Here is a 27,922-nt window from a genome sequence, read left to right on the forward strand (position 1 = left end):
GCTCCTGACGGGCCGGGGCCTTCCCTTCCTTTCGCTTCCCTCCTCCACGGCCCGGTTAACGGTCGCTACCAGTTTAAATGAGACGGGGTCCGGGCCGCCGCCGCCGCCGCGTCACCCACTGAGGCGGAGTCTGTCAGGAGGAAGGAGGAGGAGGGGGAGAGGAGAGGAGAGAGTGGGCGCCCTCTCCCCACCTCCCTCATCCGGGGCCTGTCCCTGAGGGGGGAGCCGGGGCAGGATGACTGTGCTGCAAGAACCCGTCCAGGTAAGGACCCCGGTGGCGATGGGCCTGTATATGGGGGAGCGGGGGAAGGAAGGCAGGCCGGGTGGGAGGGGACGGAAGGGGAGCAGTTGGGTTCCTGCCCGCTCTCCTTTCTGCCGTGACAGGGCAAGGGCTCCCTTTGCAAAACCAAAAAAAAATAAAGCAAAGCAAACAAGCAAACAAACAAAAAACCCCTTTCTGCTGGGAGCGGGAGGAGGGGTTTCTCCTTTTAAAATTTTACTCTCCTTAACGCTCCCCCCCCCTTTATGGGTGTCGCGCACACACACTTGTTCACTCGTCTCACCCCCGAATTTTGTCAATCCCCCCCACTCCTTTCCCTGGAACGTGCCATGTGGTGTTGTTTTTAGATAAACCCCATTTCCTTCCAGATCCTTAAATCTCCCACCAGCCACCCTCTCTGCATTCCCACCTACCCCAAGAATTACCACTGATTCGCCCCCCCCCCCAGCATTCTTAGCTGACTGCTCCTTCCTAAGAGAGATCCCCTCTTCTCAGCCCTCTTCAGTCTCTCTTCTCCCCGCCCCCTCACCACTTCATCTTCCCAGTAAGGACCCCTGTTCAATCAGTCGCCCTTTCTCTCGTTAGAACATATACTGCAATAAGTCATACGAATATCATGCATTTACATGGGACGCCCAGTGGTCTTCCTTCCAGAGAGCTGAGCATTGGGGGTCTGGAAGCTGCCTCCTACCAAGTCAGACCATTGGGTTATACAGTGTTGCCTGTTGGCAGCAGCTCTCCAGGATTTTAGGCCAAGGTCTTTCCCAGTCCTGCCTGGAAATGCAGGGGATGGAACCCAGGACCTTTTGCACACAAAGAAGGTGCTCTTCCCAGATTTTCGTTCCTTCTGCTTCATATAACTATTTCTTCATTTCAATTTTCCCATGAATTCTCTTCCCATACACACTTGTATTCCATGCTTAGATCTCCTCCTGTTTTCCCCTACCCTGTCATCTTTGACAATCAGAATGTTAACATACAGACACTGATTGCTCCCTCCCGAAAACACTACCTGGAAGAGCTGTTGTTGAGCTGGGGCTGTGTTGAGGAGGTCCTGCCTATATGGAGCATAACCTTCTCCAATTATCTAAAGACATCCACATGTTTTCAGCTCCTCCGTTGCAGGAAGAAAACTGACTAGGGCCAGATCGGAACAATATTTCATGAGTCCAGCCTTGATGAGATCTTCAGGTGACATATCTGGATGGAGTCGGACCTATCTGCAGGCATTAGGTCGTGTCATCCAAATGTTAGACGCCTAGCTGACTAGGCTGCTGGGATTTTTAAAATCTTCAGTGTACAGTGGTACCTCTGGTTGCGAACGGGATCCGTTCCAGAGGCCCATTTACAACATGAAAAGAACGCAACCCGCAGCAGCGTGTCTGTGCACGCGCGGGTTGTGATTTGCCACTTATACGCATGCCGTCATTTTGCGCATCTGTGCATGTGTGAGCGGCGAAACCCGGAAGTAACCCTTTCCGGTACTTCTGGGTCGCCATGGGACGTAACCTGAAAGAACGGAACATGAGGTATGACTGTACTCTGCCTTCCCCTTCTTTATTACAACAGTGCTGATCTCTTGTTCTCTTCGCTCATGTTCTTTTAATCCTATAGGGTTTTATTCCCTGCAGCCCCACAAATATTCTAACTCCATGGAATCATTTGAAACCATGTGCACATATTCCACATAATGCATTTTCTCTATTTTGTTGCACGGTCTCCTTATTTACTCTGTACTGTTCCTCATTTAATTATTTATAGTTCAGTGCCATCTTTTCTGAATGGCAAGGTGAAAGCACCTTCAAAGCTGACATAAAATGACTCTCTGATTATTTATTATGTAGAGCTGAGCAAGGTAAAATCATGCATTCCTGTTAAGATGGAAAATCTTAGAAATGTCCTCTTCTCACTTCTTTCACTCTGACCTCCAAAAATTATGCCAAAGGAAAAGGTTATGCCAAAGATGCTTGTGCTCATATTTTTTCAGGTCTCCACTGAGAATTGTGGGCAGCTGCCAAGCATGTATTTAGTAATGTGCCCAAGTAAGCATTCAGTCTAACCTAAAGTGTGCATACCACTGTGGCTGTCATACTGCAGGGCATAGGCAGTTGCTTGAAAGGTATGAGAGTCAGCCTTTGCCAATCTGTTCTTTACAAGAGGATTTTGATGGACAGCCTTGCTGAGACTCTTGTTGACCTCTGGAATGGGGAAATGCTTTCCCATTGACACAGTTGTTTCTGAGTGTCCTTTCTCATATCGAACAGCCAGGTTGACTTTTTGTTTTTCTGAGGAGCCAATGGCAATGCAATGATTGTCGAGTCAAATTTGAACTCATTGATAGATCCACTTGCTGTATTTCTGGCAACTGTTTGTTATTTCATTATGGAATGTGTGCAGGATTCTTGGGAGTGTTCAGTTGATCGCATGACCTTTGCACATCTTGGCATCCAAGGAGGATTGGCTGCATTAGTGAGCAGGAGGCGGGAAGGAAGCTACGTCATATAGCTTAGAAAGTGTAGTACATTTTCTGCTAAAGAAGCCCACTCTAGATTTCATTGTGTTGGCCAGTTACAGGGCAATGTCCACTTTCCATTCTTCAGTAAGATGTTTGAGCATGTTTTGGTGGCCTACCTAAAGGAGACTAATTATCTTGATCCATTTCGTTGTGGGTTCCATCCTGGTTTTGGATCGTAAATGGGTTTGATAGCTTTGATGGATGATTGTAACTCAGTGATAGTACATCTGCACAGTGCCAGGTTCAGCTCATCGCTTCTTCAGGTAGGCCTGGGAAACAGCCCTGTCAGAAATCCTGGACAGCCTCTGCCAGTTAGTGTAGACGAAACTGAGCTAGATGAACCAATTATAAGACAGCTGCTTGTGTTTCTTAACTAGACAAGGGCAGTGCATCTGTTTTGGGTCTGCTGGATGATTGTCTTTTGAGGCCATTGACCAGGGTCACTTTGCTGGGGTGGGTTATAGGGGTACATATTACAGTGGGTCTGGTCCTTTCCAGAGGGCAGATTACAGAAGATAGTGAAGTGAGGGCATCTGTTCAGTGACTTGGTTTGGGGCTTATGGTGTTCCACAGTATTCCATCATGTCCCATTTGCTATTTAGTATCAGCGTGAAACTTCTCAGAAATCATTTGTGTTTGGTGTTGGTTATCATCAGTAATATGTGAATGATGCACAACTCTGTATGATCTTACCTACAGGGCCAGGCAGGTCCTCAATTGTTGTCTGAGGTCAGTTATAGGTTGCATGTGGACAAACAAGTTGAAACACAATCTAGACAAGTCAGAAGTGCTCTTGATTAGTTTGCCAACTGAACCAGTGAGTGTCAGTGTGCTCTGGATAGGGACGTCGAAAAATTATGTTGGAAACTCAAAATAGGAGCAGAAATTGCATCAATTTGCATATTCATCGGGGTGAAGGATGGAAGTCATGCAAGTCTGCAAATGTTCTATAAATAATTACATTGTTTCCTACATTGTTTATTGATGTTTTCCTTCCTTTGAAATGCATTGAAACTAAGTATATAATTAAGTACGTTAGTTTTGGCCGCAGCAGATAGCGAGATCAATAATATAGGTTTTAATGCAAGTCGAACTGTAGTGGAATAGAATCAGTGCTGCTTGTGGTGAGCACAGGATGGGACAGAAATTGCTTCCTCCTTACATCCCTAGTTCTCAAAGAACTTGCATGCTCCTTAACAAATCAGATTTGCACTGCTACAAAGCTGAGCCTTGCTTTAAGATGCCTAGGAGGTGCCTGTGGCGAGAAACACAATTGTTCAGCTTCAGCTGGTCTGCCAACTGCACCAGAGTGGACCTGCTCATGGTCACATCATGTCTTACACTGAATTACTGTATTCGGAGCTGCCCTTGAAGACTGTTTGGAAACAAGCTAGTGGAAAAGTTGCTTCAGGACTTCTGACTGGTGCCAGAATTCAGGAACATGTCACAGTGTTATATCTACAGCACTAACTACTAGTCTATTTTGTGGTGCAATTCATGGTGCTAGGCATGACCTTTAAAGCTGTTGAGGACTTAGGCAGCGACCGGTTTGCGCAGGGATTATGTTCTGGACCCCTGCACACATCTGCGGGGCCATGGAAGGCCGCCCCTTTTGGTGATGTTTTTGTGACTTTTCAGGGCATTTCCGGGTTTGGTGCAATTGTGCACGTATCGGACATGCCTAAAATGGTTGCTGCCTTTGCAATATCTAAAGGACGTCCTCCACCGTTACTGATGTGCCCATCCTTTCAGATCGTCTTGTGAGGCCTTCTTGCACATCCCTTTACCTTCTGAGAGTATTATTAGTGAGGATATGAGGGAAGGCCATTTATTCAGAATGTGAAACTCCATGCCCTGGCAGGTTCATTTGCTGTAGCTTTGCCAGTGTTCCATCACTGAGTTTCTTTTCGGGCAAACTTTTAATTTATGCATGTAAAATTCTCCTTTTGACCAAAATGGTCTTGGCTATTTTTTTACTGTTAGCTTTATTTTTTGAATTGCTGGTTTAAAAAGTACCGTATTTTTCGCCCTATAGGACACACTTTTTCCCCTCCAAAAATGAAGGGGAAATCTGGGTGCGTCCTATGGGGTGAATGCAGGCTTTCGCTGAAGCTTGGAGAGCGAGAGGGGTCGGTGCGCACCGACCCCTCTCACTCTCCAGGCTTCAGGAAGACACCCGCAGCCTAGGCAGCCCTGCGGGAGTTCCCGCAGGGCTGTCTAGGCTGCAGATAGTAGCCTGATTCCGGGCGCGCTGAAAGCAGAGCGCCTGGCGCTTCGGGAACACATCCGCAACCTAGGCAGCCCTGCGGGAGGGCGCCCTGAAAGCAGAGCGCCCGGTGCTTCGGGAACACATCCGCAGCGTGGGGAGCCCTGCGGATAGCAGCCTGCCACCCAGCGGGCAGGGCGCCCTGAATCAGAGCGCCCCTCGCGCTGGGCAGACATCGGCCAGCCCCACAAGCTCGGGGGACAGCAGGGAGGCGCAGCGCCGCCATCCCGCTGTTCCTCGACCTGGTTCGGTTTCTCCGACCTGCTTTTTGGGGGGGAAATAAAAAACTAGGAGCGTCCTATGGGATGGAGCGTCCTATGGGACGAAAAATACAGTATTCTTATGTACTTGTTAGTATTTCTTGTATAATATAATAAATTTATTGCTTTTATTGATTTGTCATGTATACTACTTTGAGCGCCTCCATTTTAAAAGTGGGAATGTGGGGTACAAATATCTTAACACAGTTGTGCCCTATTTTTTGCCTAAAGACCTGATATGATCTTTATCCCTGGATCATAAAACATACTATGATTTTATTTTTCTGTGCTCCCCTCCTCTTCCTTTTCATTCCCCCCCCCCAATTTTCTTTTTTGTTAACATTTGCCCCAAGGACAGGAGGAGAGCATGTCGGCCAAATCATCTTTTTGTTTCATTTCAACTGCACACACTAAAAGAACCTTTTAAATTTTCTTGTGATTTGAGGTGCATTATTCTTGAAATGTTTGGCTTTCTTTTCATGTTACTTTGGACCATCCAGTACTTGGATAGTACTATTGATAGTTCATAACTGTACTTCTATAACCCTGCTTGGAATTGATATGCTAGGTCCTATTTTGCCTTATTTTATTTTTTTCTTGAATATTTAGAGAAAATATTAACATTTGTCGACTTCCATCTGTAGCCACACTTGCAGTTTCTTATGATACTCCAGTGTAGGAGGCCCAACTTTATGTTTTATGCTAGTGAATTTAGAATTTTTAGTTTATGCATAGATTACAAAATCTGGTCGTTCTTGCAAAATACCCCCAAAGTAGTCTTCTATCGCACTTTCTTTAAAAGGAGAAGAAAATCAAGTAACCATAATGGCTAATGGGGGAATGTGAATATATGTGGCTGAAACACTTGCCTACCTGCTGTGTGTCCTATGTGGTCTTTCAATCCCTGACAAAGTTTGAATTTTCCAACTAACACTTTATATGTAGTTAATAAATGTATGTGGTGTTCTTGATTTTTGTAATGTGTTATAATGGTGGAAATAGGTTTGTTGAGGGTAATTGATTGGACACACTTCTGAAATGAAGTGTAGGCCCTTCTAGTCAACACCGACAGAGGAGTAGAACTATTCCCATATAAAATGCTGTTCAGGGTTGTAGAATAATATATTGTGAAATAATGAGTATTTGGGAACAGGAAGGACAATAATCAGCAAGGGAAGAGATACAAGATAGATAGAAAAGTGTTTATTTTTTGTTTTGTTTTTCTGTGCATTTAGTTTTGGTTTATAGTGCTAATCTTCCTTTCTCTCTCCCGCCTCCCCACCCTTTTCATACAGGCCGCTATATGGCAGGCACTTAACCACTATGCTTACCGGGATGCCGTGTTCCTGGCAGAGAGATTGTACGCAGAAGGTATGCATCCGCTGTGTTTACTGGTCTGCACTTTTTGTGAATTTATCTGTGCATTTTGAAGAGCTTCAATTTCTGCATTGTTAATTTGGCTATAGGTGGATGTCAGTACAGTCGTACCTTGGATCCCGAATGCTTTGGTACTCAGACATTTTGTCTCCCGAACACCACAAACCTGGAAGTGAGTGTTCTGGTTTGCAAACGTTCTTTGGAACCAGAACGTCCGATGGGGCTTCCGTGGCTTCCGATTGGCTGCAGAAGTTTCCTGCAGCCAATCAGAAGCCGTGCTTGGGTTTCTGAACATTTTGGAAGTCAAACGGACTTCTGGCACGGATTCCGTTCGACTTCCAAGGTACGACTGTACAGCGGTACCTCTGGATACGAACGGGATTTGTTCTGGAGCCCCGTTCGCATCCTGAAGTGAACGCGACCCACGTCTGCGTGTGCATAGGTCGTGATTCGCCACTTCCGCACATGCGCATGACATTTTGAGCGTCTGCGCATGCGCGAGCAGCGAAACCCGGAAGTAATGCGTTCCGTTACTTCCGGGTCCCCACAGAGCGTAACCTGAAAACGCTCAACTTGAAGCATATTTAACCCGAGGTATGACTGTATTGTAAATAAGCAGGTATGGTTAGGTGCAGAGTGTCAACAAAAAGTTGGCTAGTGGTATGTATGTCTTACAATATGCTTAAATGGTTAAATAAAAAAATGAAATATGCGTTTTTTAAAAAATTGAACTATATTTTAAGACTGCTATCTTAAAGGTGGAGACATTGCTTAATTTTTATTTTTAAAAGGTGTGTCAGGATTCTACTTTGTTTGAGAGCTCTGCCTTCTGTTTGGAAGAAAGTATTGCTCCTTAATTCCAAATGACAACTTTAGGGATATCTTTCTTTATTTTATTAAAATATTTTGTATCTGCTCCTTTTGAAAAGGGGCATGGCCACAAGTGGCAGGGGGGGCCTTTTGAGACCAATACTAATAGCACCTGGTTAAAGGGGTTGAGTCTATGAGTACCTGGAATATGTTTTAAAAACTTATTCCATTGGTTGTAATCACTGCACACCTCTTAACCTTGAATAGGCTGAAGTACATCAGTGGTTGTCTGTTATACAGCAGATCTTATTGTCCCTCATAAAATGCGGATGCACAGAGATACTATGCACTAACTAGCTAGTAAAAGATTATAATTGATGTTACTAATCCTTCAGTTTTCTTTGACATTGGAAATCATATTTTTATGGCCAGGAATAGATATTTAGATAAACTGTTTGCACTCAGAGGTTTAAATGATGGATCTTAATGTTCTCCACCCCACCCGTTTCTTCAGTGCACTCAGAAGATGCCCTGTTCCTATTGGCAACCTGTTACTATCGCTCAGGAAAAGCATACAAGGCATACAGGCTTCTTAAAGGACACAGTTGTACCACCCCACAGTGTAAATATTTGCTTGCCAAGTGCTGTGTTGACCTCAGCAAGTAAGTTGTCTTATTGGTTTGTTGGTGCTGCTGGAAGTTGTAGTTAATGTTTTTAAGAGAGTCCGATGCCATTTATTGTCCCATCAGATCTTGGGATAATAGCATAATGAAATTCATTTTCACTTTCAGATGTGGCCAGTGTGCTAGAAATCACTAAACATGCTGAAGGTCTTGTAAAGGAAATGGTGAAAAAATATAGAAATTTCTTCCTAGATCAAGAATGAAATTTTATACAAGTGTCCAGCTAGGACTTTTAAAATGCTAAATTAGATGAGCTGTAAGTGTTAAGCATCTGGGGGCACTTAACAGTCCTATGAAACTGATAAATGTTTGATGCCTGTCATCAGCAAATTTCTCTCACTGAGCTGTTGTGATATCATGGATTTTCTAAAGATGAATATGTTAGCCACACAGTTTTGACAAACCATAGATTTAATGAAGCAAGTGTTTGGTTACTGAAGTATGGGGAGCCAAATGGCAGGAGAGCCAGGTGGTATGGAATTTAAAGAACAGAGAATCTAGAGACAGGGTGTTTTGAGCGAAGGGAGCAGGATAGGAAGAGAGCAGGGGACAGGAGGAGGCATGGGAAATATCAATGAAGTTGAAGAAAGGAGAGGCCAGTAGGAAAACAGCATGCAAGAGCCAGAGACAAAGATTTTACGCTTACCTCTACCATTACATTGCCCATAGCAGTGCAAAAGAAATTGGCCTGGTTTGGATGCCCAGCTAAACCATCATGGTTTAGCATAATGGGAGAGAGCAGCCACAGGCCTTGTACTTGCGTGCTCCCCCCCTTTTTTTTTCTGGTGTGGTCACATGGTTTCAGGTGGTTTCACATCCAGTTTTTTGGTTTTTTGTTTATTTCTTCATTGAATTTATATATCGCCCTATACCTGGAATTTTGAATTAACTGCAGGATGTTCTGTCATCCAAACCAGACAAAATCAAGTTAATATTAACGATGTTTTTGTTTCGTTTTTCAAAAAAAGAAGGCAGATTTATCCATAACCAATTGGTGCTGGCAGATATGCCGTAAGTGATCCATTCATATTGCTGATTTTGTCCCTGAAAGCAGGGATGCTTGCTTCCACACAGACATCCTGATTACCCTATGCATTATTAGCAGCAGTGCCACTGATAGGGTGCACATTTTTGTGGGTCCAACATGTAGAGATTCACTCCCTAGAATGGCTTCTGTTTCTAGATCATGTTAGAGCTAGATAAGCAAGATAGATTGTTGGAGGTGGAGTGGAATGTTTAAATAATCTGAAGCATTTATACTCACAAAAACCATGTGAGGGAGTTGTGTATCTGAGAGCACCCACCTTGTCTGTGGCAGAGCTGTGAACTGGTTTGGGCTACACCATCAATGCTTCTGTAATTTTTATTACCTTATTATCTTTAAACAGACTTGCAGAAGGAGAACAGATCTTGTCTGGTGGTGTGTTCAACAAACAGAAAAGCCACGATGACATTGTGACAGAGTTTGGTGACTCTGCATGCTTCATGCTTTCGCTCCTGGGGCATGTATACTGGTATGACTTTTCTTTTTTTGGGGGACAAGCTATCTCCCCTATATTCCTCCTTTTCCCAAAATGTTTTTGCACTGCTGCTTGTAGGTGCGCAGTTCTTAGCCCTCAGTTTGGAGGCATACAAATTTCCCTAGCAAAAAGCAGCATAAAAATTACTTCTGAATCAACACCTTCATTTGTGATGTAAAGCTACAGGCTGATATAATTATTCTTGAGCAGATCTACTTATGCGGGAAAGGACCAGTCTGTTAGATGGGCCTGTTGCCTAATTTTATAAGGCAGCTCTATATTTAGTTTAGAATTTTTTTTGTCTTATTGCAGAACTTTGCTACTCCTTAGAATACACATCCTAAGAACTATCATGTCCTACGGGATGAACACATTCCCAGCTTTTAAAGACTGTCAGTACTTCAAAATACAGGAGCAGTCTTGCACAAAGACCTTAGGAAGAGTTGCAAGTTTTACTCTGCTGCATTGTTGTCCTGCATTTCAATATGTTTTGGGCTCACAAATAGCTAGTCAAGATTTATTATTGCTTTTGAACATTCCCTTCCCCCAACTTTGAGAAGGGACAAAATCTCATCCTTGACATCCCTCTGAGCTTCAGAGGCATTTGAAGCAGTAAGAAGGCTTGCTTTTTGGCGGCTGCACTGAGAGCCAACCAGGAAGTCAGAGCGTGCTACTGTCCTCTTGCAGAGCCTAGGGAAAGGTGTAGTCTGTGATCTTGCAATCTGGTTTGGAGGTATTTGGAAAGCTTCTAAATGCCCCCAGAGTCCAGTGCAAGTTCAGAGAGTAGCTACCATGTACTCATCACTGGATAGAATATTTCTGGACCCTTGCTGGTCCCTGGTGCTAAAGTACAGGATTGATAAAGATGTCTTCCCTTGGGCTTCCTGCTCATTTTGAGGTAAGAAATTCTCTTCCAGAATGGATGTGAAGCAGTTTAAGCAGTACCATTCTTCAACAACAACAACAACAACAAAAACCGGGTTTCCTGTTGTTTTTACCGAAGCCATGTAGAAATGTACAGTTTACATATGGTGTATGGGAGATGCTCAAGTTGCTCAATTTGGAAAAATACAAATGCCCCCATTTCCATGCCACCTAACAAAATAATGGTAGCTGATTGCAGGAGATATTTCTGTGGTTATTTATGCAAGCTGTAGAAATAGCTCGTTGTTCTCATTTTCCTGCAGAATCTCTCCTCATTGTTTCCCCCTCCCTCTTTCTCTCTTAACAGCAAGACAGATCGGCTTGCCAAAGGATCTGAATGTTACCAAAAGAGCCTTAGTTTAAATCCTTTCCTCTGGTCCCCTTTTGAATCACTATGTGAAATAGGTAGGTTTTGCTTAACTCCTTCCCTGGGAATAGATGGGTTCTTTACCATCCTTTGGAATTCATGATTTGAGTTGGAGGGAGGGTATAAGGAGACATCTCACTGATTTCATCCAGGTCTACTGAACAATTGAATTCTCTTACGGCAGCAGCGTATGATGTGGAAAACACTTTTACAAAAACCTTTTCCTTGGCGATTGCCGTTGAATCTGGGATTGAGCAAGAATGGGACTGGATACTTCTGCTTGCTTTTCCTCCTCTCTCCTCAGAAATGGCTTCATTGTTTTTGTTAATGTATTCCACACAAGCATGGAGTATGTATATTTCAAATCCCAGTGTCTAATCCATGCCTTTCAGGGTTCTTTCTGGTTTATTTCCAGCGGTGAAGCCAGTTGTGCAATCTGAATATTTTTTTTTAACTTGGTGTTTCATTGTATCCCATCTCAAGGGACTGGCGGATAGATAAGTAAATAGAACCAGATCCTCACAAACACTAAAATGAAATATATCATACGAAGTGAAACCGGGCAGCTGCTGTGCCTGCCAACCAGACTGTGGAATCTGTTTTGGTAGCACACAGTTGGTTTCCTGTTCTGGAAAAGTGACAAAGTATCTGGTTTCTCTGGAGCCTGAGAATTCATGCTATCTCATCTTCTTTTTCCCATAAACTTGACTCTCCCCATGTTACCACTTTATCAGCATATGACTCTTTAAAACAAAACAGAAATGTTGTGTTCCAGGTTTTCAGCTGATCTTTTAAGAGCTCTTCACCCCCCCTGAGTTGTTTCCCATTGCCTGGAGCCAATTTCACCATGAAGTGACTTGAAGCGGTAGTTTTGTTGTGACAGGTGCAAAAGGGGCAGGGCCACAAGCAGGGCATAACAGCCTCATTGGCAGTACCAGGGCTAAGCTGGTACCGTGCAGCTGTTTGGCCCCTCCGTTGGTTTTTTGTATTAGGGGCATGCATGCCTATGTTTCAGACGGAAAGGTGAGAGTTTTGTGGCATTTGCAGGCTGGAGGCAACCCACGGAATGCATTTGGTTCCTTCTTACTTGATGCCCTCTCAATCTTTGCTTCTGCCAGGAAGAGTTGTCTCACAGTTGTCTTGAGCTTGCATCAGAGCTGTTCTTTGATTGAGTGTGCTATCACAGCATGCCTCCTGCAAATTTCTGACTCAAACATTCAGGTTTATGCCTACTTAGGATAGGGTTGCCATATTTCAAAAAGTAAAAACCAGGGCACCCCAAAAGTTTTTCAACTTTTTTAGGGGACCCCCCCCCATTTAAAATTATTTTTACAAAAAAAAAAAACCCGCGATTCTTCAGCATTTCCCCCCAGACGTCAATTCCGCCTTCGAAATCCCAGTAATGTCCGGGAAGATCTGGACGTATGCCAGCCCTAATTTAGGAATATCTTGCTATGGATTGCCAGTCATTTCTGTTCATGGTGTGTAAGATGTGGGCCATAAGTCACCCTTGCCAATACTGATAGGGTTGTGGAAGAGGGCAGTTGCTGCAGCCTGCTCTTGAGTTCCTGTGATGCATGGTAATCTTGGTCTTCTTAAAACAGTTGTAGTGTGCTGCTGTTGTGTAAAGGAGCATGGGGGAAACCTGGAAGACGTTAACATGAAATGTAATGTTGCGGAGTGTCTGGGCTGGATGCAAACTGTACTGGCCCTCTGGAAACTCCATGGGTTGAAGTCCTGTACATCATTTCCATATGTGCCATTTACAAACAAAAGCAGATATATTCAAATCTTCTTCTGCCTCTGCTTCAAATGCAAAGAAAGACTTAAAGCAGTGCTGCTGCTACCACTAGCATAACATGTAGGGAAAGCTAGACATCTTCTCGTCTGGAAAGATTAGTGTTAAAAATGCAAGATGAAAACTTTTAAAGTCATATCAGCCCTGTTTAGGTTGGTTATTTCATTTTTATGGAATATGTATAATTTATATAAAAGGGCCCAAGATGAAAGGTGCACATTGGTGTTAGACTGTACATTTAATATAACTAAGTAGATCATGATGCTTCCAAACTGCCCAACTCCTGCTAGGATATTGCTTGGAGGATAGACTTGTCAATGCTTATTAGTCATAGTAGCAAAATGAAACTTCTGCATTTGGAGAAAATCCATTTCATTGCACATAATACTGGGAACCAACAACAGGTGATTGCCATTCCTACCTTGTCCACTTGTGATCTTCCTGGAGGCATTAGTTAATGAGACCTGCTTGGGAAGGATAGGAAAAACATTATCCGTGAATGGAATGGTAACTTGGAGGCAAACACTAGGAATCTTGTATGGTCTTACACTTTGTAAAAAGTCATGAAGATCCACGCCTTCAATTAATGCCTTTGTGGTGCTGGCAAGTAGTGTATCAGTGATTTTTACCACACAGTCTACCAATGTAAATTCTAATCTGATGGCTTGCAAAATAAGGCCTATTCAATTCTGCTGGATCCTGACTTTTACTCAGATATGGTAGGAAAGCAAAATGTGTGTGTATGTGCACTCCATCTGTCTGTGTTGGAGAGTAAACTGGAGGGAGAGAAGCAACTGAGGGCAGGGTTGCCCAAAGCACTTTCTAAAAATTCAAAATCTGTTCACAGGCCCAAAATAGATTTCCAACCCTTGGTTTAGTGCAATGTACCCTAGACTAGATCTCTACCTGCAGGCATCTGGCTGATCTCTGTTGGAGAAAGATTAATGCAGGACTAGATGGATCTTGGCACTTCATGTATTGTTAGTGATGCATAGTAAAATAGCTTCCCCCTGGTGGAAATAGTAACATCAGCAGTTAGGTCTCTACCAGCTTTCCTGTAACACAAAGTCTTCAGTAATAATGTGAAAAGCATTTAAGGTTGTGTTTGTGAAGATGTATGCCATGCTCTAATTGTTATACTTGATAGGTATCTTTTTTTAAAACACATTTTAAACTATGGATGTTAACAGCACCATGTAGCAATAAGTTCAGACAGCAGTTCCATGCTGTGCTGTTGTTGGGGGGTGGGGGGGCAACACATAACATTTTAATCTCTTCATTTGTGTCACATTGAAAAGAAGCCTTTTCCCTTACCCCAAATCCCTTTCTCTTCATTCACAAAGGTGAAAAGCCAGACCCTGACCAAACATTCAAGTTAACATCTATACAGAACTTCAGCAGCTGCTTGCCTAACACCTGCACAACTGTGGTGTCTAATCACAGCATAACCCACAGGCAGCCAGAGACAGTTCTTACGGAAACGCCGCAAGACACGCTTGTAAGTTTTTATCAGCCATATTTTACCATCATTGCTTACACTGAGAGTGATCATTGGGGGGAAAAAAGCGTGCTGCTTTTTCTTATTTTATTTTTTTTCTATTTCAGGAATTAAACAGACTCAACCTGGAGTCCTCCAACTCTAAATATTCCTCCAACACAGATTCCTCCATCTCTTATATTGATTCGGCTGTAATTTCACCAGATGCTGTACCTCTTGGATCAGGAACTGCCTTCTTAACTAAACAGGCTCAAAACAAACCAAAAACTGGCCGGAGTCTTCTGGGCGGACCAGCTGCTCTGAGTCCATTAACACCAAGGTAAAGAAAGAATCTGAAGTATCCTCAAGGCTGCCTACTGAAGATGACTATAAGAAAAACAGCAGAGTCCTGTGACACTGTAAAGATTAGCAAAATTACTGTGGCATAAGCTTTCATGGATTAGAGCTCACCATTTTAGATGTATAGTCACACACATGGTTGCAGGAAAACCCAAATATTTTGCAGTAGGGGCTATGATATATTAGAGGTCCAGAGGATCTGTGACATCTGTATATAAAGTTTAAATGTGTACAAGAACCATAACCATTCACAGCAGCAGTAATTGGTGACTACATATTCTTCCCAGATTTGCTAGGTGGTAGATAAATCCCTAGGTCTGATTAAGACCTAAATTAATAGAGTAGAATTTGCTGACAAACTCTGGTTCAGCTATTTCTCTGAGAACTCCCTTTGCACTCTCTTGGTGGCTTTCAAGTCAGTAGGATAATGTTTGGAGAGACTTGAAATGTTATTCCACCGATTTATAAATGCTGCCATTTTAAAGTGATATGTGTGTCACTTTTTATTCTCTTGGACAGAGACAGAAAAGTTTGCCCTGCCACTGCCTGCATAAAACAAAACATCCATTTCTATATTTTCCCCTGCTTTCATGTGTTTATGCCTCTGCTGAAGTGTTCAAATGCTTAAGATGCAATATCAGAACAGTCCTGTGCATGTTTATTCAGAAGCAGGCCTCACACTGTTCAGGGGAGTTTGCTTTAAGTTTAGGATTGCAGTCTGAGTCTGTTAATTTGGAAGGATTCACATTTTTTTTAGTAGTTACTGCTGTAATAGAAAAATATAGCTACATTTCAGGAATTGATATAAGAAGTGGGGCTTTTGAGCATTTAGAAGCACTATTTGACAAAATAAGTTACAGTGTATAAAGTGTTGGTATGGGAGACCCAAGCACATAGGGCTTTCCTGCTTGACCATGAATTGCATGGCTTAGGAGAGTTGTCCTCTTGACCTAACATGCCACATGTGATTGTTTTGGTGCTAAATTTGTTAGTTTCCTTTATTTAAAACCACACATGCACATTGTTTTGAACATAGTTGATGCCACCAAGCTGTATACGAATACTGCAATATTATATGAAAGTATTGGGATATATGTGAAAAATGTGTGTTTGTCCTCAAAGAATTAGAGCTTCTTTTTACATACCTTATTATTGTTGATCACTAGAACTTCTTGCTTTCACGTCTTCGAGCTTGTGTATGTAACAATGAGGAAACTGTTTGTCTAGAAACTTATTTTTACTGGGGCTTATAAATTCCATTGCCCTGCAATTTGTCCTTAGTTTATAAAGTAAGATTCTCTCTTTCCTCCTTGCCCGCTCACTTCTCTCTCTGAGGAATCATGCATATTTTCAAACACTCTTGTATGTTTTCTCAGCTTTGGAATCTTGCCATTAGAAACCCCTAGCCCGGGAGATGGATCCTATTTACAAAACTGCACAAATTCTTCTTCAGTAATTGATGTGCCACCTCCAGGAGCCCCTTCCAAGAAGGTACCTTGCATTCAAGGGTGTGCATGTGAGATTGAAGGCAAGGAAATATAAAAATCTGGATAATTGTTCTAAAAAGTCACGAGAAGAAAACTTTAGTTTTGTCAAAGCAACTTGATGGGTGTTCAATTTCTGTGTATTTGCTCTCCAGTCAGGGGCACCAGCTCCTGGGGGCCGAGCCCTTTTGGGGGGTGAGGGCTTGCTCCCCCCTTTCCAAAGGGCTCCAGTGGCTGGCTGCTTCTTCTTTTCCTCCTTCTGCCATGAAGGGGAAGGAGGATTGAAGCCTCCTCCCACCGATAGCAGTGCAAGCTATTGAAGCCACGCAGCTGCTGCATTTGGCTCCATCCTTGGCTCCTCCCGGCATTCTAATGTTATGCACATGACATCAGGATGCATGGCATCACACACGTGACATTGCTGCCCTGCCCCTCCCCCTCCCCGTCGCCCTTGCAAGCTGGCGCCCCACCTCTAATTATTTTGCAGGCAAACTCTCTACCACAGAGAGAAGTGGTAGACACTGTCTGATTGCTTCATCTCCGACACAATAATTTTTGCAGACAATATCTTTGAATGCTAACATCGGCAAATATTTCTTTTATTTTCTAGGGTGGTCTTTAAAACTAGAACTTTTGCAATGTTGTTATTAAAGTTACCACCATTGTCTCCTATTGTTAATGTCTGTTGAATGTATTAGTTGCTTTATTTGCCAAAGTCTGGTCATTGTCCAGTGCTTCTACTACATAAAATGGGTGCTTCTCCATAGACTGGTGTGGAAGTTAATGGACAGTTGAATCAGGCATTAGTATTTTCATTGACTATTTCTCAGCCCCAAGGTTGGCCACAAGTATTGAGATGGTTAGCAAATTTCAGTCTTCCTAAAAAGGTGGATTAATTCAAAATAACTTTGCTTTGTCTGTTTCCTGGTTTAGAGATAATGTATGTGATAAATTTAAGTTTCCCCAACCAAAAAAAAATCTCACTGGAATTAATAGTGCCCAGGATTATGCACAATAGCCCTGATCTAGTGAATATAGTGTGGAAATAGGTTTTCTTGGGTTGCACTGGGTCTGCCTATGGTGTGAGGAAAAGGGAAAGACTTTGCCTAGCAATGTGATAAGATAGCCACTGGTGTTTAGAAATACATGCCATTTTCTGTTAATCATGCAGTTCTCTGGATCACATAATGACTGGATGATATTATTATTATTATTATTATTATTATTATTATTATTATTATTATTATTGATATTTTAGCAGATAACTCCTCTTAGCTTTATGAGTTGCAAGTAGCAATACCAGTGGTTTTTAATAACACTGTCATAGGTCTGATGTGCTGTTTTTTCCACATATAGACTGTCACCAGAATAAGCCAAGCTGGAACAAAGTCAGTCTTCTCACAAAGCGGAAATAGTCGGGAAGTAACGCCAATCCTTGTTGCACAAACACAGAGTTCAGGCCCACAGACAAGGTATGAAATGTCTTCCTACGCCTGGATCATGATTTTATTTATTTATAAACATTTTATATGTTTCATAGAATTAAATTATATATGTAGCTTACATAAAAAATAATAAAAGTATCGCATTCAATAACATTTCCTAAAAACTAGTTTAAAGCAAACTTATACATAAATAAAAATAAAAATCAGGTTGAGTCCAGGAAAACTTATCTCTTCTTCACAGTGTACCTGAAGGAAGGCATTTCAGAAGGTGAGTCCTATAATTGAGAAGGCCCACTTCTGCATTGTTACCAAGTGACAATTCACTGGTCATGAAACTACTTGCAGGGTCTCCACTGAAGATCCTAAAGCTCAGCTTGATCTGTACTGGGGGAGGCAGCCTGCCAGATATTCTGGACCTAAGTTGTATACTTGAGGATGGCATGGAGGTGACAAAGTAGACGCTCTTCACCGCCAATTATATACCAATTATAGGCACAATTATTCACTCTATGTATGTTGACTTGCTCACACAATAAGGCCCAGCTATATCACAGCTTGTTTTATTGCCTAGAGCCCCCTAGTAAATCAGGGGCTGCCCATCCATAACAGTGCCAGAGAGAGCACTCAGGTATCAATGGTCCACAATACCCAACCAGTTCATAGTAAGACTAGGGCCTTGGCAGACTTGCTGGTATTTTCTTCTTGTTTCTAGGTAATTTTTCTCTCCATCGTTTTATTTTGCTGTTGTCATACTGCCCACATTTCTACTTAGACATTAGAATGGAGTGGGGTGGGCGCATACCATGCGTGCCCTAATTTCCACAAGCAGTTGTTGACGGCCGCGCTAAGAAGTTTTGTTTATTCTCTCTTCAGTACAACCCCTCAGGTATTGAGCCCAACCATTGCTGCTCCACCTAATGTGCTGCCTCGAAGAAGTTCACGCCTATTCTCTAGTGATAGTTCTACAACAAAGGTAAATGGGACTCCAGCTGCTGTGATGCCCTTGGTGATCGGATATCTCATATGTGGATGGAGAGCAGTTGGAGAATCTGTATATTGCAATAGTATCACGAGGAATTAACAAGGGCTAACATGAAAAGCAGAAATGTTTAAGAGGGCTACAAATCTAATTAGAATACAAACAAATTTATTTCGGCACAGAATCCGCTTCAAGTAGACTGTAGACCATGAAACCATGTGCCATAATAAATATGGCAGACTAAGGTGCTACAAGATTCCCTGGTTTTGCTGCAAAACAGATTATCATGGTAAACTATGAAAACAATACCATTACAGAGAACACTTCACTTCAGTTATAAAGATCATAGATGTCTGGCCTTTTCTGCTGCTCCATCTGTTCCTCCATCCCTGGTCATAGCTGGCTAACCTGTTGTTTTGGATTTTTACCCTTATTCCCTGATGGGGAAGATCGCTTCTAGAAAGCATGTATTCAAGCCATACTTGCAAATGTTCTGCAAACAGTTCTACTTTCTGCCAGTATTCCTAAACTCATGGGTTTTTATACCATTATCCAGAGTCATGCATTTCTTTTCTTTGTTGAGCAGCTCATATTGGGTGAAAACTGCTTGGTATGCAGAACTGAACTCAAATACTCCTTTTTGTGCAGCTTTCCCCAGTGGAGATGAGAGCAAAGGGCACGATAATAGAAGCTGGATGCAAAGCTGTTGTGGGCATCACAGACCCCATTGGTCACCTGATTAATACTGCTATATAAATGTGTCGTCATTTTTGGTATCTTGTATTCAGTAATATATATATGTACTGCACAAAATCGCAGACTAGTCCAGAGACATCACACTTAAAACGTGACTTAAGTTTCTTCCAAACTCCTGTGTGCTGATGCTTAGTTTGATTCCAGCTCCCTCATTCTTGCACACTGTGTTCTGGATGGCAGACAGGTCAATCAAGAGCTCTTCTATATGATAGGAGGTTGGATTGGATTGCCTTTTCTCCCTTCCAGTTTAGTGATTCAAATTCCAGAAAGAACAGTACATCTAGATTTCTGTCCCTGAATATTATGCTTTGCTGTTGGTTTTGGTTGCAGGGTAACAAGTTCTTAAATATATTTGTTCTTTTCTTTTAGGAAAATAGTAAAAAGTTAAAAATGAAGTTTCCGCCCAAAATTGCAAACCGAAAGACAAAGTGTAAAACCAATAAGGGAGGGATCACACAGCCAAACATTAATGACAGTTTGGAAATCACCAAACTTGATTCGTCCATCATTTCAGAAGGAAAGATTGCCTCCGTAACACCACAAATCCAGGCATTCACTTTACAGAAAGCAGCAGCAGGTGTGTGGACTGTTCCTAAGAATTCATTTGTAGTAGTTAAGCCATCCCAAAGGCTGGGGGTGGAGAATAAGACAAAAGCAAGGGGGGAAATGCAGTTAGAATCATGGTGAAATAGTGTGCATTTAAAACCATTTTCCTTTCTGATACAGTTAGAATAATGTCCAGGTTTTTGGTAGACATATAGAATAATCCAGTTAGCAGTTTCTTGTAATGTGTAACTTTGGCTCAGAGTCAGGATTTGAATCTAGGTCCTAGTCAGCACCTTGTTCATTAGACCACATACTGGCATTTTATTTATTTTCTATTTCTCATTTTGGCTTCTTGAGAATATGTTCCATTTTTGAAGCTATAGGGCTTTTAGGCTTGTACTTTCTTAATCTCCTTTGTTCTCCTGTGTATTTATTGCATTTTTCTCCTAGAAGGTTTGATGAGCCTTCTCCGTGACATGGGGAAAGGTTATTTAGCCTTGTGTTCTTACAACTGTAAAGAAGCAATTCATATACTGAGTCATTTGCCTTCTCACCACTACAACACGGGCTGGGTACTGTGCCATATTGGAAGAGCTTACTTTGAGCTTGCGGAATATATGCAGGTGAGCATGATGTGGAATGCTTCTGTTCTGTGCTGCATGTCTGCCAATGTACTGTACAAAAAAGTGCTCCCCCATCTATTTTCAAGATCACTTAACATAAGTTTGGATTACTCTCTCATCTTTGAACTATGCAACATCAGTTCCTAGTTTGAGAAGGCCTCTGCATAGTTAGTGCCTTTCGTGGGACCCTCTGCTACATACCATTCCCCAAGCAGCTTTAACAGCAACAGGGCTTCTCTGGTGCTGGGTAGCCTATATGCTCTATCTATTAGAGTAGATTTAAACTTGTGATCATGTATTAACATATGAGAAGGCAGCATCTTCTGTGCATGTATGGAAGGGTTGTCACACAGAAGATGGCTCAAATTCATTATTTTTTGCTCCAGAGGGCAGGACTAATGGATGGAAAGATTTCAGCTAAGTATTAGGGGAAACTGCATGTAGGTAAGATCTGCAACAGTATGTCTTGGGAGGTGGAGGTCGAGGCAGAATGGATAACTGTCAAGGATGCTGCCATGGTTACATCCTGCATTGTGCAGAAAGACCTCCAAGGTCTCTGTGATTCTAAGAAATAAAACCCTGATGAGAAGCCATATGGATGAATTGTGCACACACAATTATCATCCAAATGTGATCATGCAGAAAGTCTTTTAATTCATGTTGTTGAAATGCCACTTGTTAATTTCTCTCGTAGGCTGAGAGGATATTCTCTGAAGTCAGAAGGATTGAAAACTACCGAGTGGAAGGGATGGAAATCTACTCAACAACACTGTGGCATTTGCAGAAAGATGTGGCTCTTTCGGTGCTTTCAAAAGACTTAACTGATATGGATAAAAATTCACCAGAGGTATCATCATGGGCATTTTGTTGTGGCATTTTTTAAAACACACTTCAGTCTCTGATTCACCTCTTGATTGTGGAAAAAGCAAATTAGAGGTTGGCATTATTTTTAAAAAATCAAGTATCCACAAAGGTGTTGCCATGTAAACAGGCACTTGAGCACCTGTTAAATCCAGACTTGTTGCACTCTGTCTTTTCCATTACTGCATCACCTCCTCAAAAAACGGGAGAAAAATACTATCGTATGTCTTCTACCATTTTGCTTTTCTTTCTTCCAGGCATGGTGTGCGGCAGGAAATTGCTTCAGTTTGCAACGGGAACATGACATTGCCATCAAATTCTTTCAGAGAGCTATACAAGTTGATCCAAATTATGCCTACGCCTACACTCTCTTAGGGCATGAATTTGTGTTGACAGAGGAACTTGAGAAAGCATTAGCCTGCTTTAGGAATGCAATTAGAATGAATCCTCGGCACTATAATGCCTGGTAAGAAATATTTCTAATCAGTTAAAAACCAGGAGTGGGAGAAGGAGAGAATGAAGAAGCAAAAAATGTATGAGTTATAATATCCCCAAGGATAAAAATTTTAGGTGTCTACTTTAGGTGTCTTTGGGATCCCTCTTTTTGTCTCCAACTTTACCTACTCCTGACTTGCATCCAGTTGACATGCATCTGTCCTGACATAGTTGCCTCTGAAAATGGCTGTGGCATCATTAGGGTTCCATACCACTGCCAGCAGCACGTGAAAAGTTCATTATGCCATTCTCCCCCAGTTATACATTCTCAAATGTGTAAAGCTCAAAACTTTAAGTAAAAAGCCTTAAACAATAAAACCGTCAATAATAATAATAATAATAATAATAATAATAATTAATTGGCATGAAACCACCATATATATTTAAAACTGAGCATCCTCAAGCAATCTTTATCTCTACCCAGCTTTGGAAGCTCAAAAGGGTTCGGCTTTGACAAACATTTCCCATGTGAGATGTTGGAGAGAACAGGGAACACCTCTGTATCAGCACTGCACCTCCCTTGGGGCTCCCAAGCAGTTGCTTGAAGCATAATCTTATGCATTGTGCAATACACCTTAGATGCCACTGCACTATAAAATATATAACCATACCTCCCCACTTATGTGAGGGTTGCTGCTGTGCTACATTTTATTTGACAAATGACTTACAAAATATTATATTCTTGGTAATAGGATGGCACTCTTACCATGTCAAAGCAGTTCTGAGCAGCTGCCATGGTTTATAGGCTTATAAAGGGTAGGGAGAGAAAAACTTAACTTGGATTGTAACAGGGAGAGTGTATTTGAACTAGACGGTGCTGAAACAATCATATAAAGGCTTTGCTTCAAAATAGGGAAGCAGAATATTAACATACTTGTGTAGATGCTGTTAGAATTATGAAATCTTTTTCATTTTACCTGTGTTGCTCAAAGTCAACCACTCAATTAATGTTGTGCACTTACACTCTCAGCCGATAGAAAGTGTCCTTCCTAATAATATACAAGCTTGGTGCCTAATACAGTCTTGTTTTAAAATTGCTAGGTATGGGTTGGGAATGATTTACTACAAACAGGAGAAATTCAGCCTTGCAGAAATGCATTTCCAGAAAGCACTTCATATCAACCCTCAGAGCTCTGTCTTGTTGTGCCACATTGGAGTTGTAAGTAAACCATGCTTCATTCTGTCCCTGGCCTGAACATAGACATTGGCAGATCCAACAATGTGCAAGCACTGTCCTTCTAAAACAAATAAATAAATCATTTCTTTTTCAGGTTCAGCATGCCCTGAAGAAATCTGAAAAGGCTTTGGATACTTTGAACAAAGCTATTAATATTGATCCCAAGAACCCCCTCTGCAAATTCCATAGAGCCTCAGTATTATTTGCAAATGAGAAGTATAAGGTGAGCAATTTGCAATGAGGTTGAACTGCGCTTTTGAGTTTCTTGGACAGCAACCTTTTGTGTTTCCTTTGAAAGCTTGGACACACTCTACAGCCATTGCGTAACACCTGTAGGGCAATCCTAAACATGTTAATTTAGGAGCAAGTTCCTATGAATTGGTTGGGTTTTTTTCTTTAATAAATTCTGTGGGCTCTGGGGTCTGTTCTTATTTAATTGCCTCCTCATACAAGTTGTGTTCCACAGTATCAGTAGATCTCGCTTTATCTAATGGTTCCTTCCCCAGTCATATTGCTTTTAGCAAGTGTTTAAGGTATAATATGATTCTTAGTTTGGGAGAAAGGGAGAATGGATATATTGAATTAGTCTGGATCATTTAATCCTTCTAAACAAAATATGCTGACCATCTATAAGCTGGCACTAAATTCTTTGACATTCACACAGTCATGTGCCTCAAAACTCTCCCAGCTGTTCATATAACCCATCTTCCTTTTTGTTGTAATTATATCAGCTCTCTTGCCCTGGTTGCTGTTTATTTCTTGAACCTTGTTATACTTCTGTCATCCCGCTTTGGGGAGGAGAGATCTGTCTTTCCCCCCTCTGTTCAGTATCTATTAATTTCCTGCATTCCCTGGTCCCTTGTGGGCGTGTTTCAGGTGGCTAGGTACACATGAAACCAAAAGCCTTGGTGTTTTCTAGCAAACAATAATATTACAAATTCTAAGCCCATAGACAATACATGTGTCAAACAATTAACTAGGATTGCCGGAAGAAAGATTTATTTGTATTGTACCAAAGGTTGTTGTTGTTTAGTCGTGTCCGACTCTTTGTGACCAAAGTATCAACGCTAATATTGTTATATGGTTCATATTTCTCAGAAAAAACTGCTCAATGGTTTGGGGTCTTTTTTGGTCATTTCAGTATGCTTTACAAGAACTTGAAGAACTGAAGCAAATTGTTCCCAAAGAGTCTCTTGTTTACTTCTTAATAGGAAAGGTAAGAACCAGCCTGAGAATAACCTTCTGAATTACAGCTGTAAGCTGGGTTCCCTTGCATTTTCTGATTCAAAGAAAAGCAAGGCAATTGTTGATGATTATGGGAAGAGCTTTGCTATACAGATTTGTGCTCATAGATTATGCTGCACCAGGCTTCAACAACAGGGGTACCATAAGGCAAATACGATGAGTGACTGTCCTTCCTGCCAACTTTGAAGCTGCAGAGTGGACCATCCTGGCAATTGCGTGCCAATCTCCACCCTCTCTTCACCTCCAAAGTTTGAAGGGAAGTTGTAATTTTGACAGCTGTGCTGCCAAGGAACCTAGGGCATCTTGGCCAAGTGGGACCAAACTGACACCCCCCCCCACACACACACACAAACACTGTGAAGCAGTGGAACAATGTGGAATCCTTGATTTCCAACCTGATCCCAGTTAGCTGTTATTGCAGCTGGAAGGCAGGCCATCTAGGAGAAGGAAAACTGATCCTAAACATCTGCTGCCTTGTGAGATGTCTTCAGGAAAATAATATGCTAAGGAGTAAGCCCTACTCAAATCCAAAGTGGAGTCCCTAAAATAGTTGGATGGTTGTTTCTGTCCAGAAAGGGTTGGAGTTAGCATGCAGCTTGAGTTCTGTTGTGGAAGGCGCTCCATGGCCAGCTTGAGTCTTGGGAAGACAAAGCTGCATCTGCAATATCTCAGAACTGCAAACTTGTTCAACCCCATAAAGAACAGGTTGAACATTGTTGCCTGGATGGACAAATCACCCTCCAATAGCAACTCTGACATCTATGTAGAGCTCTAGATATTCCCGTTTGGTAGAGGCAAGCAATTGCTGCAAACATTTAATTTATTGACTTACATTGGAGTTGATGATTGTTGTTTCGCTAGGTTTATAAAAAGTTGGGGCAGACCCATCTCGCACTGATGAACTTTTCCTGGGCAATGGACTTGGATCCCAAAGGAGCCAACAACCAGATCAAAGAGGCCATTGACAAGCGGTACCTTCCAGATGATGAAGAGCCTGTAACACAAGAGGAGCAGATCAGTGAATGTTGCCCATATGAGTCAGGCAGGTCTTCTTGATTCCCCCCCCCCCCTTTGAGGCAAATGGAGAGGCTTCTCGTTTGGATAACTTGAAAGCGTTGTAATTGCAGCGGTCCTAGCACTTAGCATGGCTGTTACTTCATGCAACATGGAGTCTAAAATGCCATTTTCCAACTTTTTATTCAGGTTTTTTTTAAAGCAATTTGCGGCTCTTATGATTGGAAATTGATACTTAAAAAATAAATAAATGAGCATAAATAAGCCTAAACCAAATGAGGAGGCTTGAGTCTCAAGGGGAGCAGACATGCTGACATTCCTGGTACATATCTGCCATTTTGCTTACTTCCATACAGTACCCTTGCTATTCCTGCCATCCTCCTCTCGGCCACTGTTATTTAAAACAAATACATAGTATTGATGTATTTGTGCAAATTATAGCTGTTACATAAGGCCACAGATGAATATAAGCTGTGTTGGGTCAGCTCCAGAATATGTTTGCAGTCTCAGAGTTTTCTGTTTTGTTTTGTTGATTTTTTTTACTGTGGTGTAATGTATGGAGTTTTGGACTAGGACCAGAGAGACCCAGATTCAAATTCTCCCTCGGCCATGAAGTTTACTGGGTAGCCTTGGAGTCAATTACTATTGTTCAGTCTAAGTCACAGGGGTGTAATAAAGGGCAAGCAGTGTACATTGTGTCTTGAGCTACTTTAAGGAAAAGTGGGCTGCAAATGTAAAAATGAATGAATGAATGAACGAATGGCCTCAACTGGATAATGTACATGAAATACTTTAACAACTAAATACTAAATGCTTGGCTTAAATGCTAAATTGTTTCTGCTATTAGCATCACAAACTGACTGAAAGTTTTATAGGTAGTGCAGGCCATGTCCACATAGAGACTGAGAGTGTGGAAACTGAATTGTGGACATCTCAGGCAGGAGCAGTTTGCTTATGGAGAGGTACTGTATGGTGCTCTTGAGCCTTGCAAGGGGAGGGCAGGTTGGCAAGTAAAAAAAAGACATAATATGTGGTGTACAAAATAATATAATATATCCCATAAATTGGATTGGAACATACTATTTAAGGTCTGCTATAGAATGGTCTGTTCATACAAGATTTTGCCCCTACTTTGTGAAATGTGCAAGAATTCTAGAAATGGCTTAATTTGTTTGTGTATTTTGTTTTTCTTTCAAAAGTTGGCACAGATGAGTCCCAGGCAAGCAGCATGACTGACGCGGATGACACACAGCTCCATGCAGTAGAAAGTGATGAATTTTAACCTCAGAAGGTGGATTCTGAGCTTGGATGTGTGTCTGACTGATACTGTTGGATTCTTCCCTTCTCCTCCTGCCACAGAAACAGCATCATTCTCATGCTCCACCGACACCCCAGGCACATCATTCATCAGATTTTAATTGACACAGAATTAATGGAAATGCATTTTTGGGTCATTATTTGACTCTTTGGCTCTTTCATCTTTATAAACATGATTCTTTGAGGAGGAAAGACTTTTTTTTTAAACCTCCTTTTTGTTGAGAAACCTATCATGGAAAAAAGATTTGCTATATGGGAGCTGAGAGATGTGGGAAAGTAACTGATGAAGCAGTTTCTTGCTCCTTCCCCAGAAATGTGTCTTAGTTTTGGCTCTTTCCTCTTCAGTAAGCAGAGACCATTTCCACCTTCTTCAGAGACAAGTGTGGAAGTACAGGACTGGAATGTGTTAAAGACATTTCTGAATACTATTAGAGTGTAACTTAAATGCCAGAGAATGTAAATGACCTTAAAAACAACAGTGTCTCCTGTGAACAAACACATTACAGAATATATAAAGCCCAGCGTCCCTGCTTTTAGATTTGTCAATCTGCCAGGATAGAGACTTCCATAAAATACTTTAGTATTCCACCCAGGAGTTAACGTTACCAAACTAACTTCTACAACATCATTTGCTGGTATTTGTAGGCAACACAAATCCATAACAGGATGTTGGTTGCTTGTCAGGTGCTCCTTGCAATTGCACCTGGCAGTTGGGAATATAAAAATGCTATCGCAGTTGTAAACTCCTAGAGAAAATAAGTGTGTAGATTTGCAGTGTTGAAAGAATGCAATGAAATATATCCACAACAACAGAATGCCAAGAAGACAATGGAAGCCTTAATCCAATCAAAACCTTACACTGGTGGTGCACCCCCCACCTGTTTGCGGCAGTATCCCCTTCAAAACTATTTTGTAAAGTGTTGTCTGAATGAACAGATGCAAAAAAAAATATTGTGCAATTATCTGTCTCCTTTTTGTTTTTTGTTTGGGTTTTTTTTTTAATCCTGTAAGTTTGAGTACTTCCGATGTCTTGTAGGAATTTAGACCCCAGGAGGCTATTTCTGTGAGGAAGGATGCTAGGCTGTGTTAAAGAAGCCAAAATTTTCCTCCTTTGTAGCACTCCTGCAACAAAGGTTGGATGGCCTTTGTGCAATGACCATCAAGAAAGTGTATGATAACCTTACAGTTTTAAAGAGCAAATTATGCACAATAAAATGGTTTAAATTTCACAGAAATGTATTGTGATCAGTTTCCACATCTTTTAAAGGCTTCAGCATATATTTTCGAGGGCCTTTGTTGTATTTGTAATTAATGAGCTCAATTCCTGAACAGACCTGCAGGAG

The 27,922-nt window shown here is 41.8% G+C and overlaps 1 protein-coding gene across 5 annotated transcripts; it reads left to right on the plus strand.

The window, feature by feature from the left end:
• Nucleotides 1–27,808, plus strand: CDC27 (cell division cycle 27). Of its 5 annotated transcripts, none has more exons than XM_053361021.1 (20): nt 1–262; nt 6,617–6,692; nt 8,023–8,170; nt 9,580–9,705; nt 10,943–11,040; nt 14,144–14,298; nt 14,406–14,617; nt 16,014–16,128; nt 17,478–17,593; nt 18,440–18,539; nt 19,671–19,878; nt 20,298–20,470; nt 21,165–21,317; nt 21,589–21,797; nt 22,868–22,985; nt 23,098–23,226; nt 24,145–24,219; nt 25,110–25,294; nt 26,142–26,224; nt 26,462–27,808. In XM_053361021.1, the coding sequence occupies exons 1-20, from the start codon at nt 236–238 to the stop codon at nt 26,542–26,544; spliced, it is 2,589 nt and encodes an 862-aa protein (XP_053216996.1). In that variant the 5' UTR covers nt 1–235; the 3' UTR covers nt 26,545–27,808. The 5 variants fall into 5 exon arrangements, with proteins under 5 accessions (XP_053216996.1, XP_053216997.1, XP_053216998.1 ...); XM_053361022.1 differs by having other exon boundaries at nt 20,301–20,470; XM_053361023.1 differs by lacking the exon at nt 26,142–26,224 and having other exon boundaries at nt 3–262; nt 25,110–25,290.
• The last annotated feature ends 114 nt before the right edge of the window (nt 27,809–27,922 follow it).

This window comes from Podarcis raffonei, chromosome 13 (genome assembly GCF_027172205.1).
Source record: "Podarcis raffonei isolate rPodRaf1 chromosome 13, rPodRaf1.pri, whole genome shotgun sequence".
NCBI lineage: Eukaryota > Metazoa > Chordata > Lepidosauria > Squamata > Lacertidae > Podarcis > Podarcis raffonei.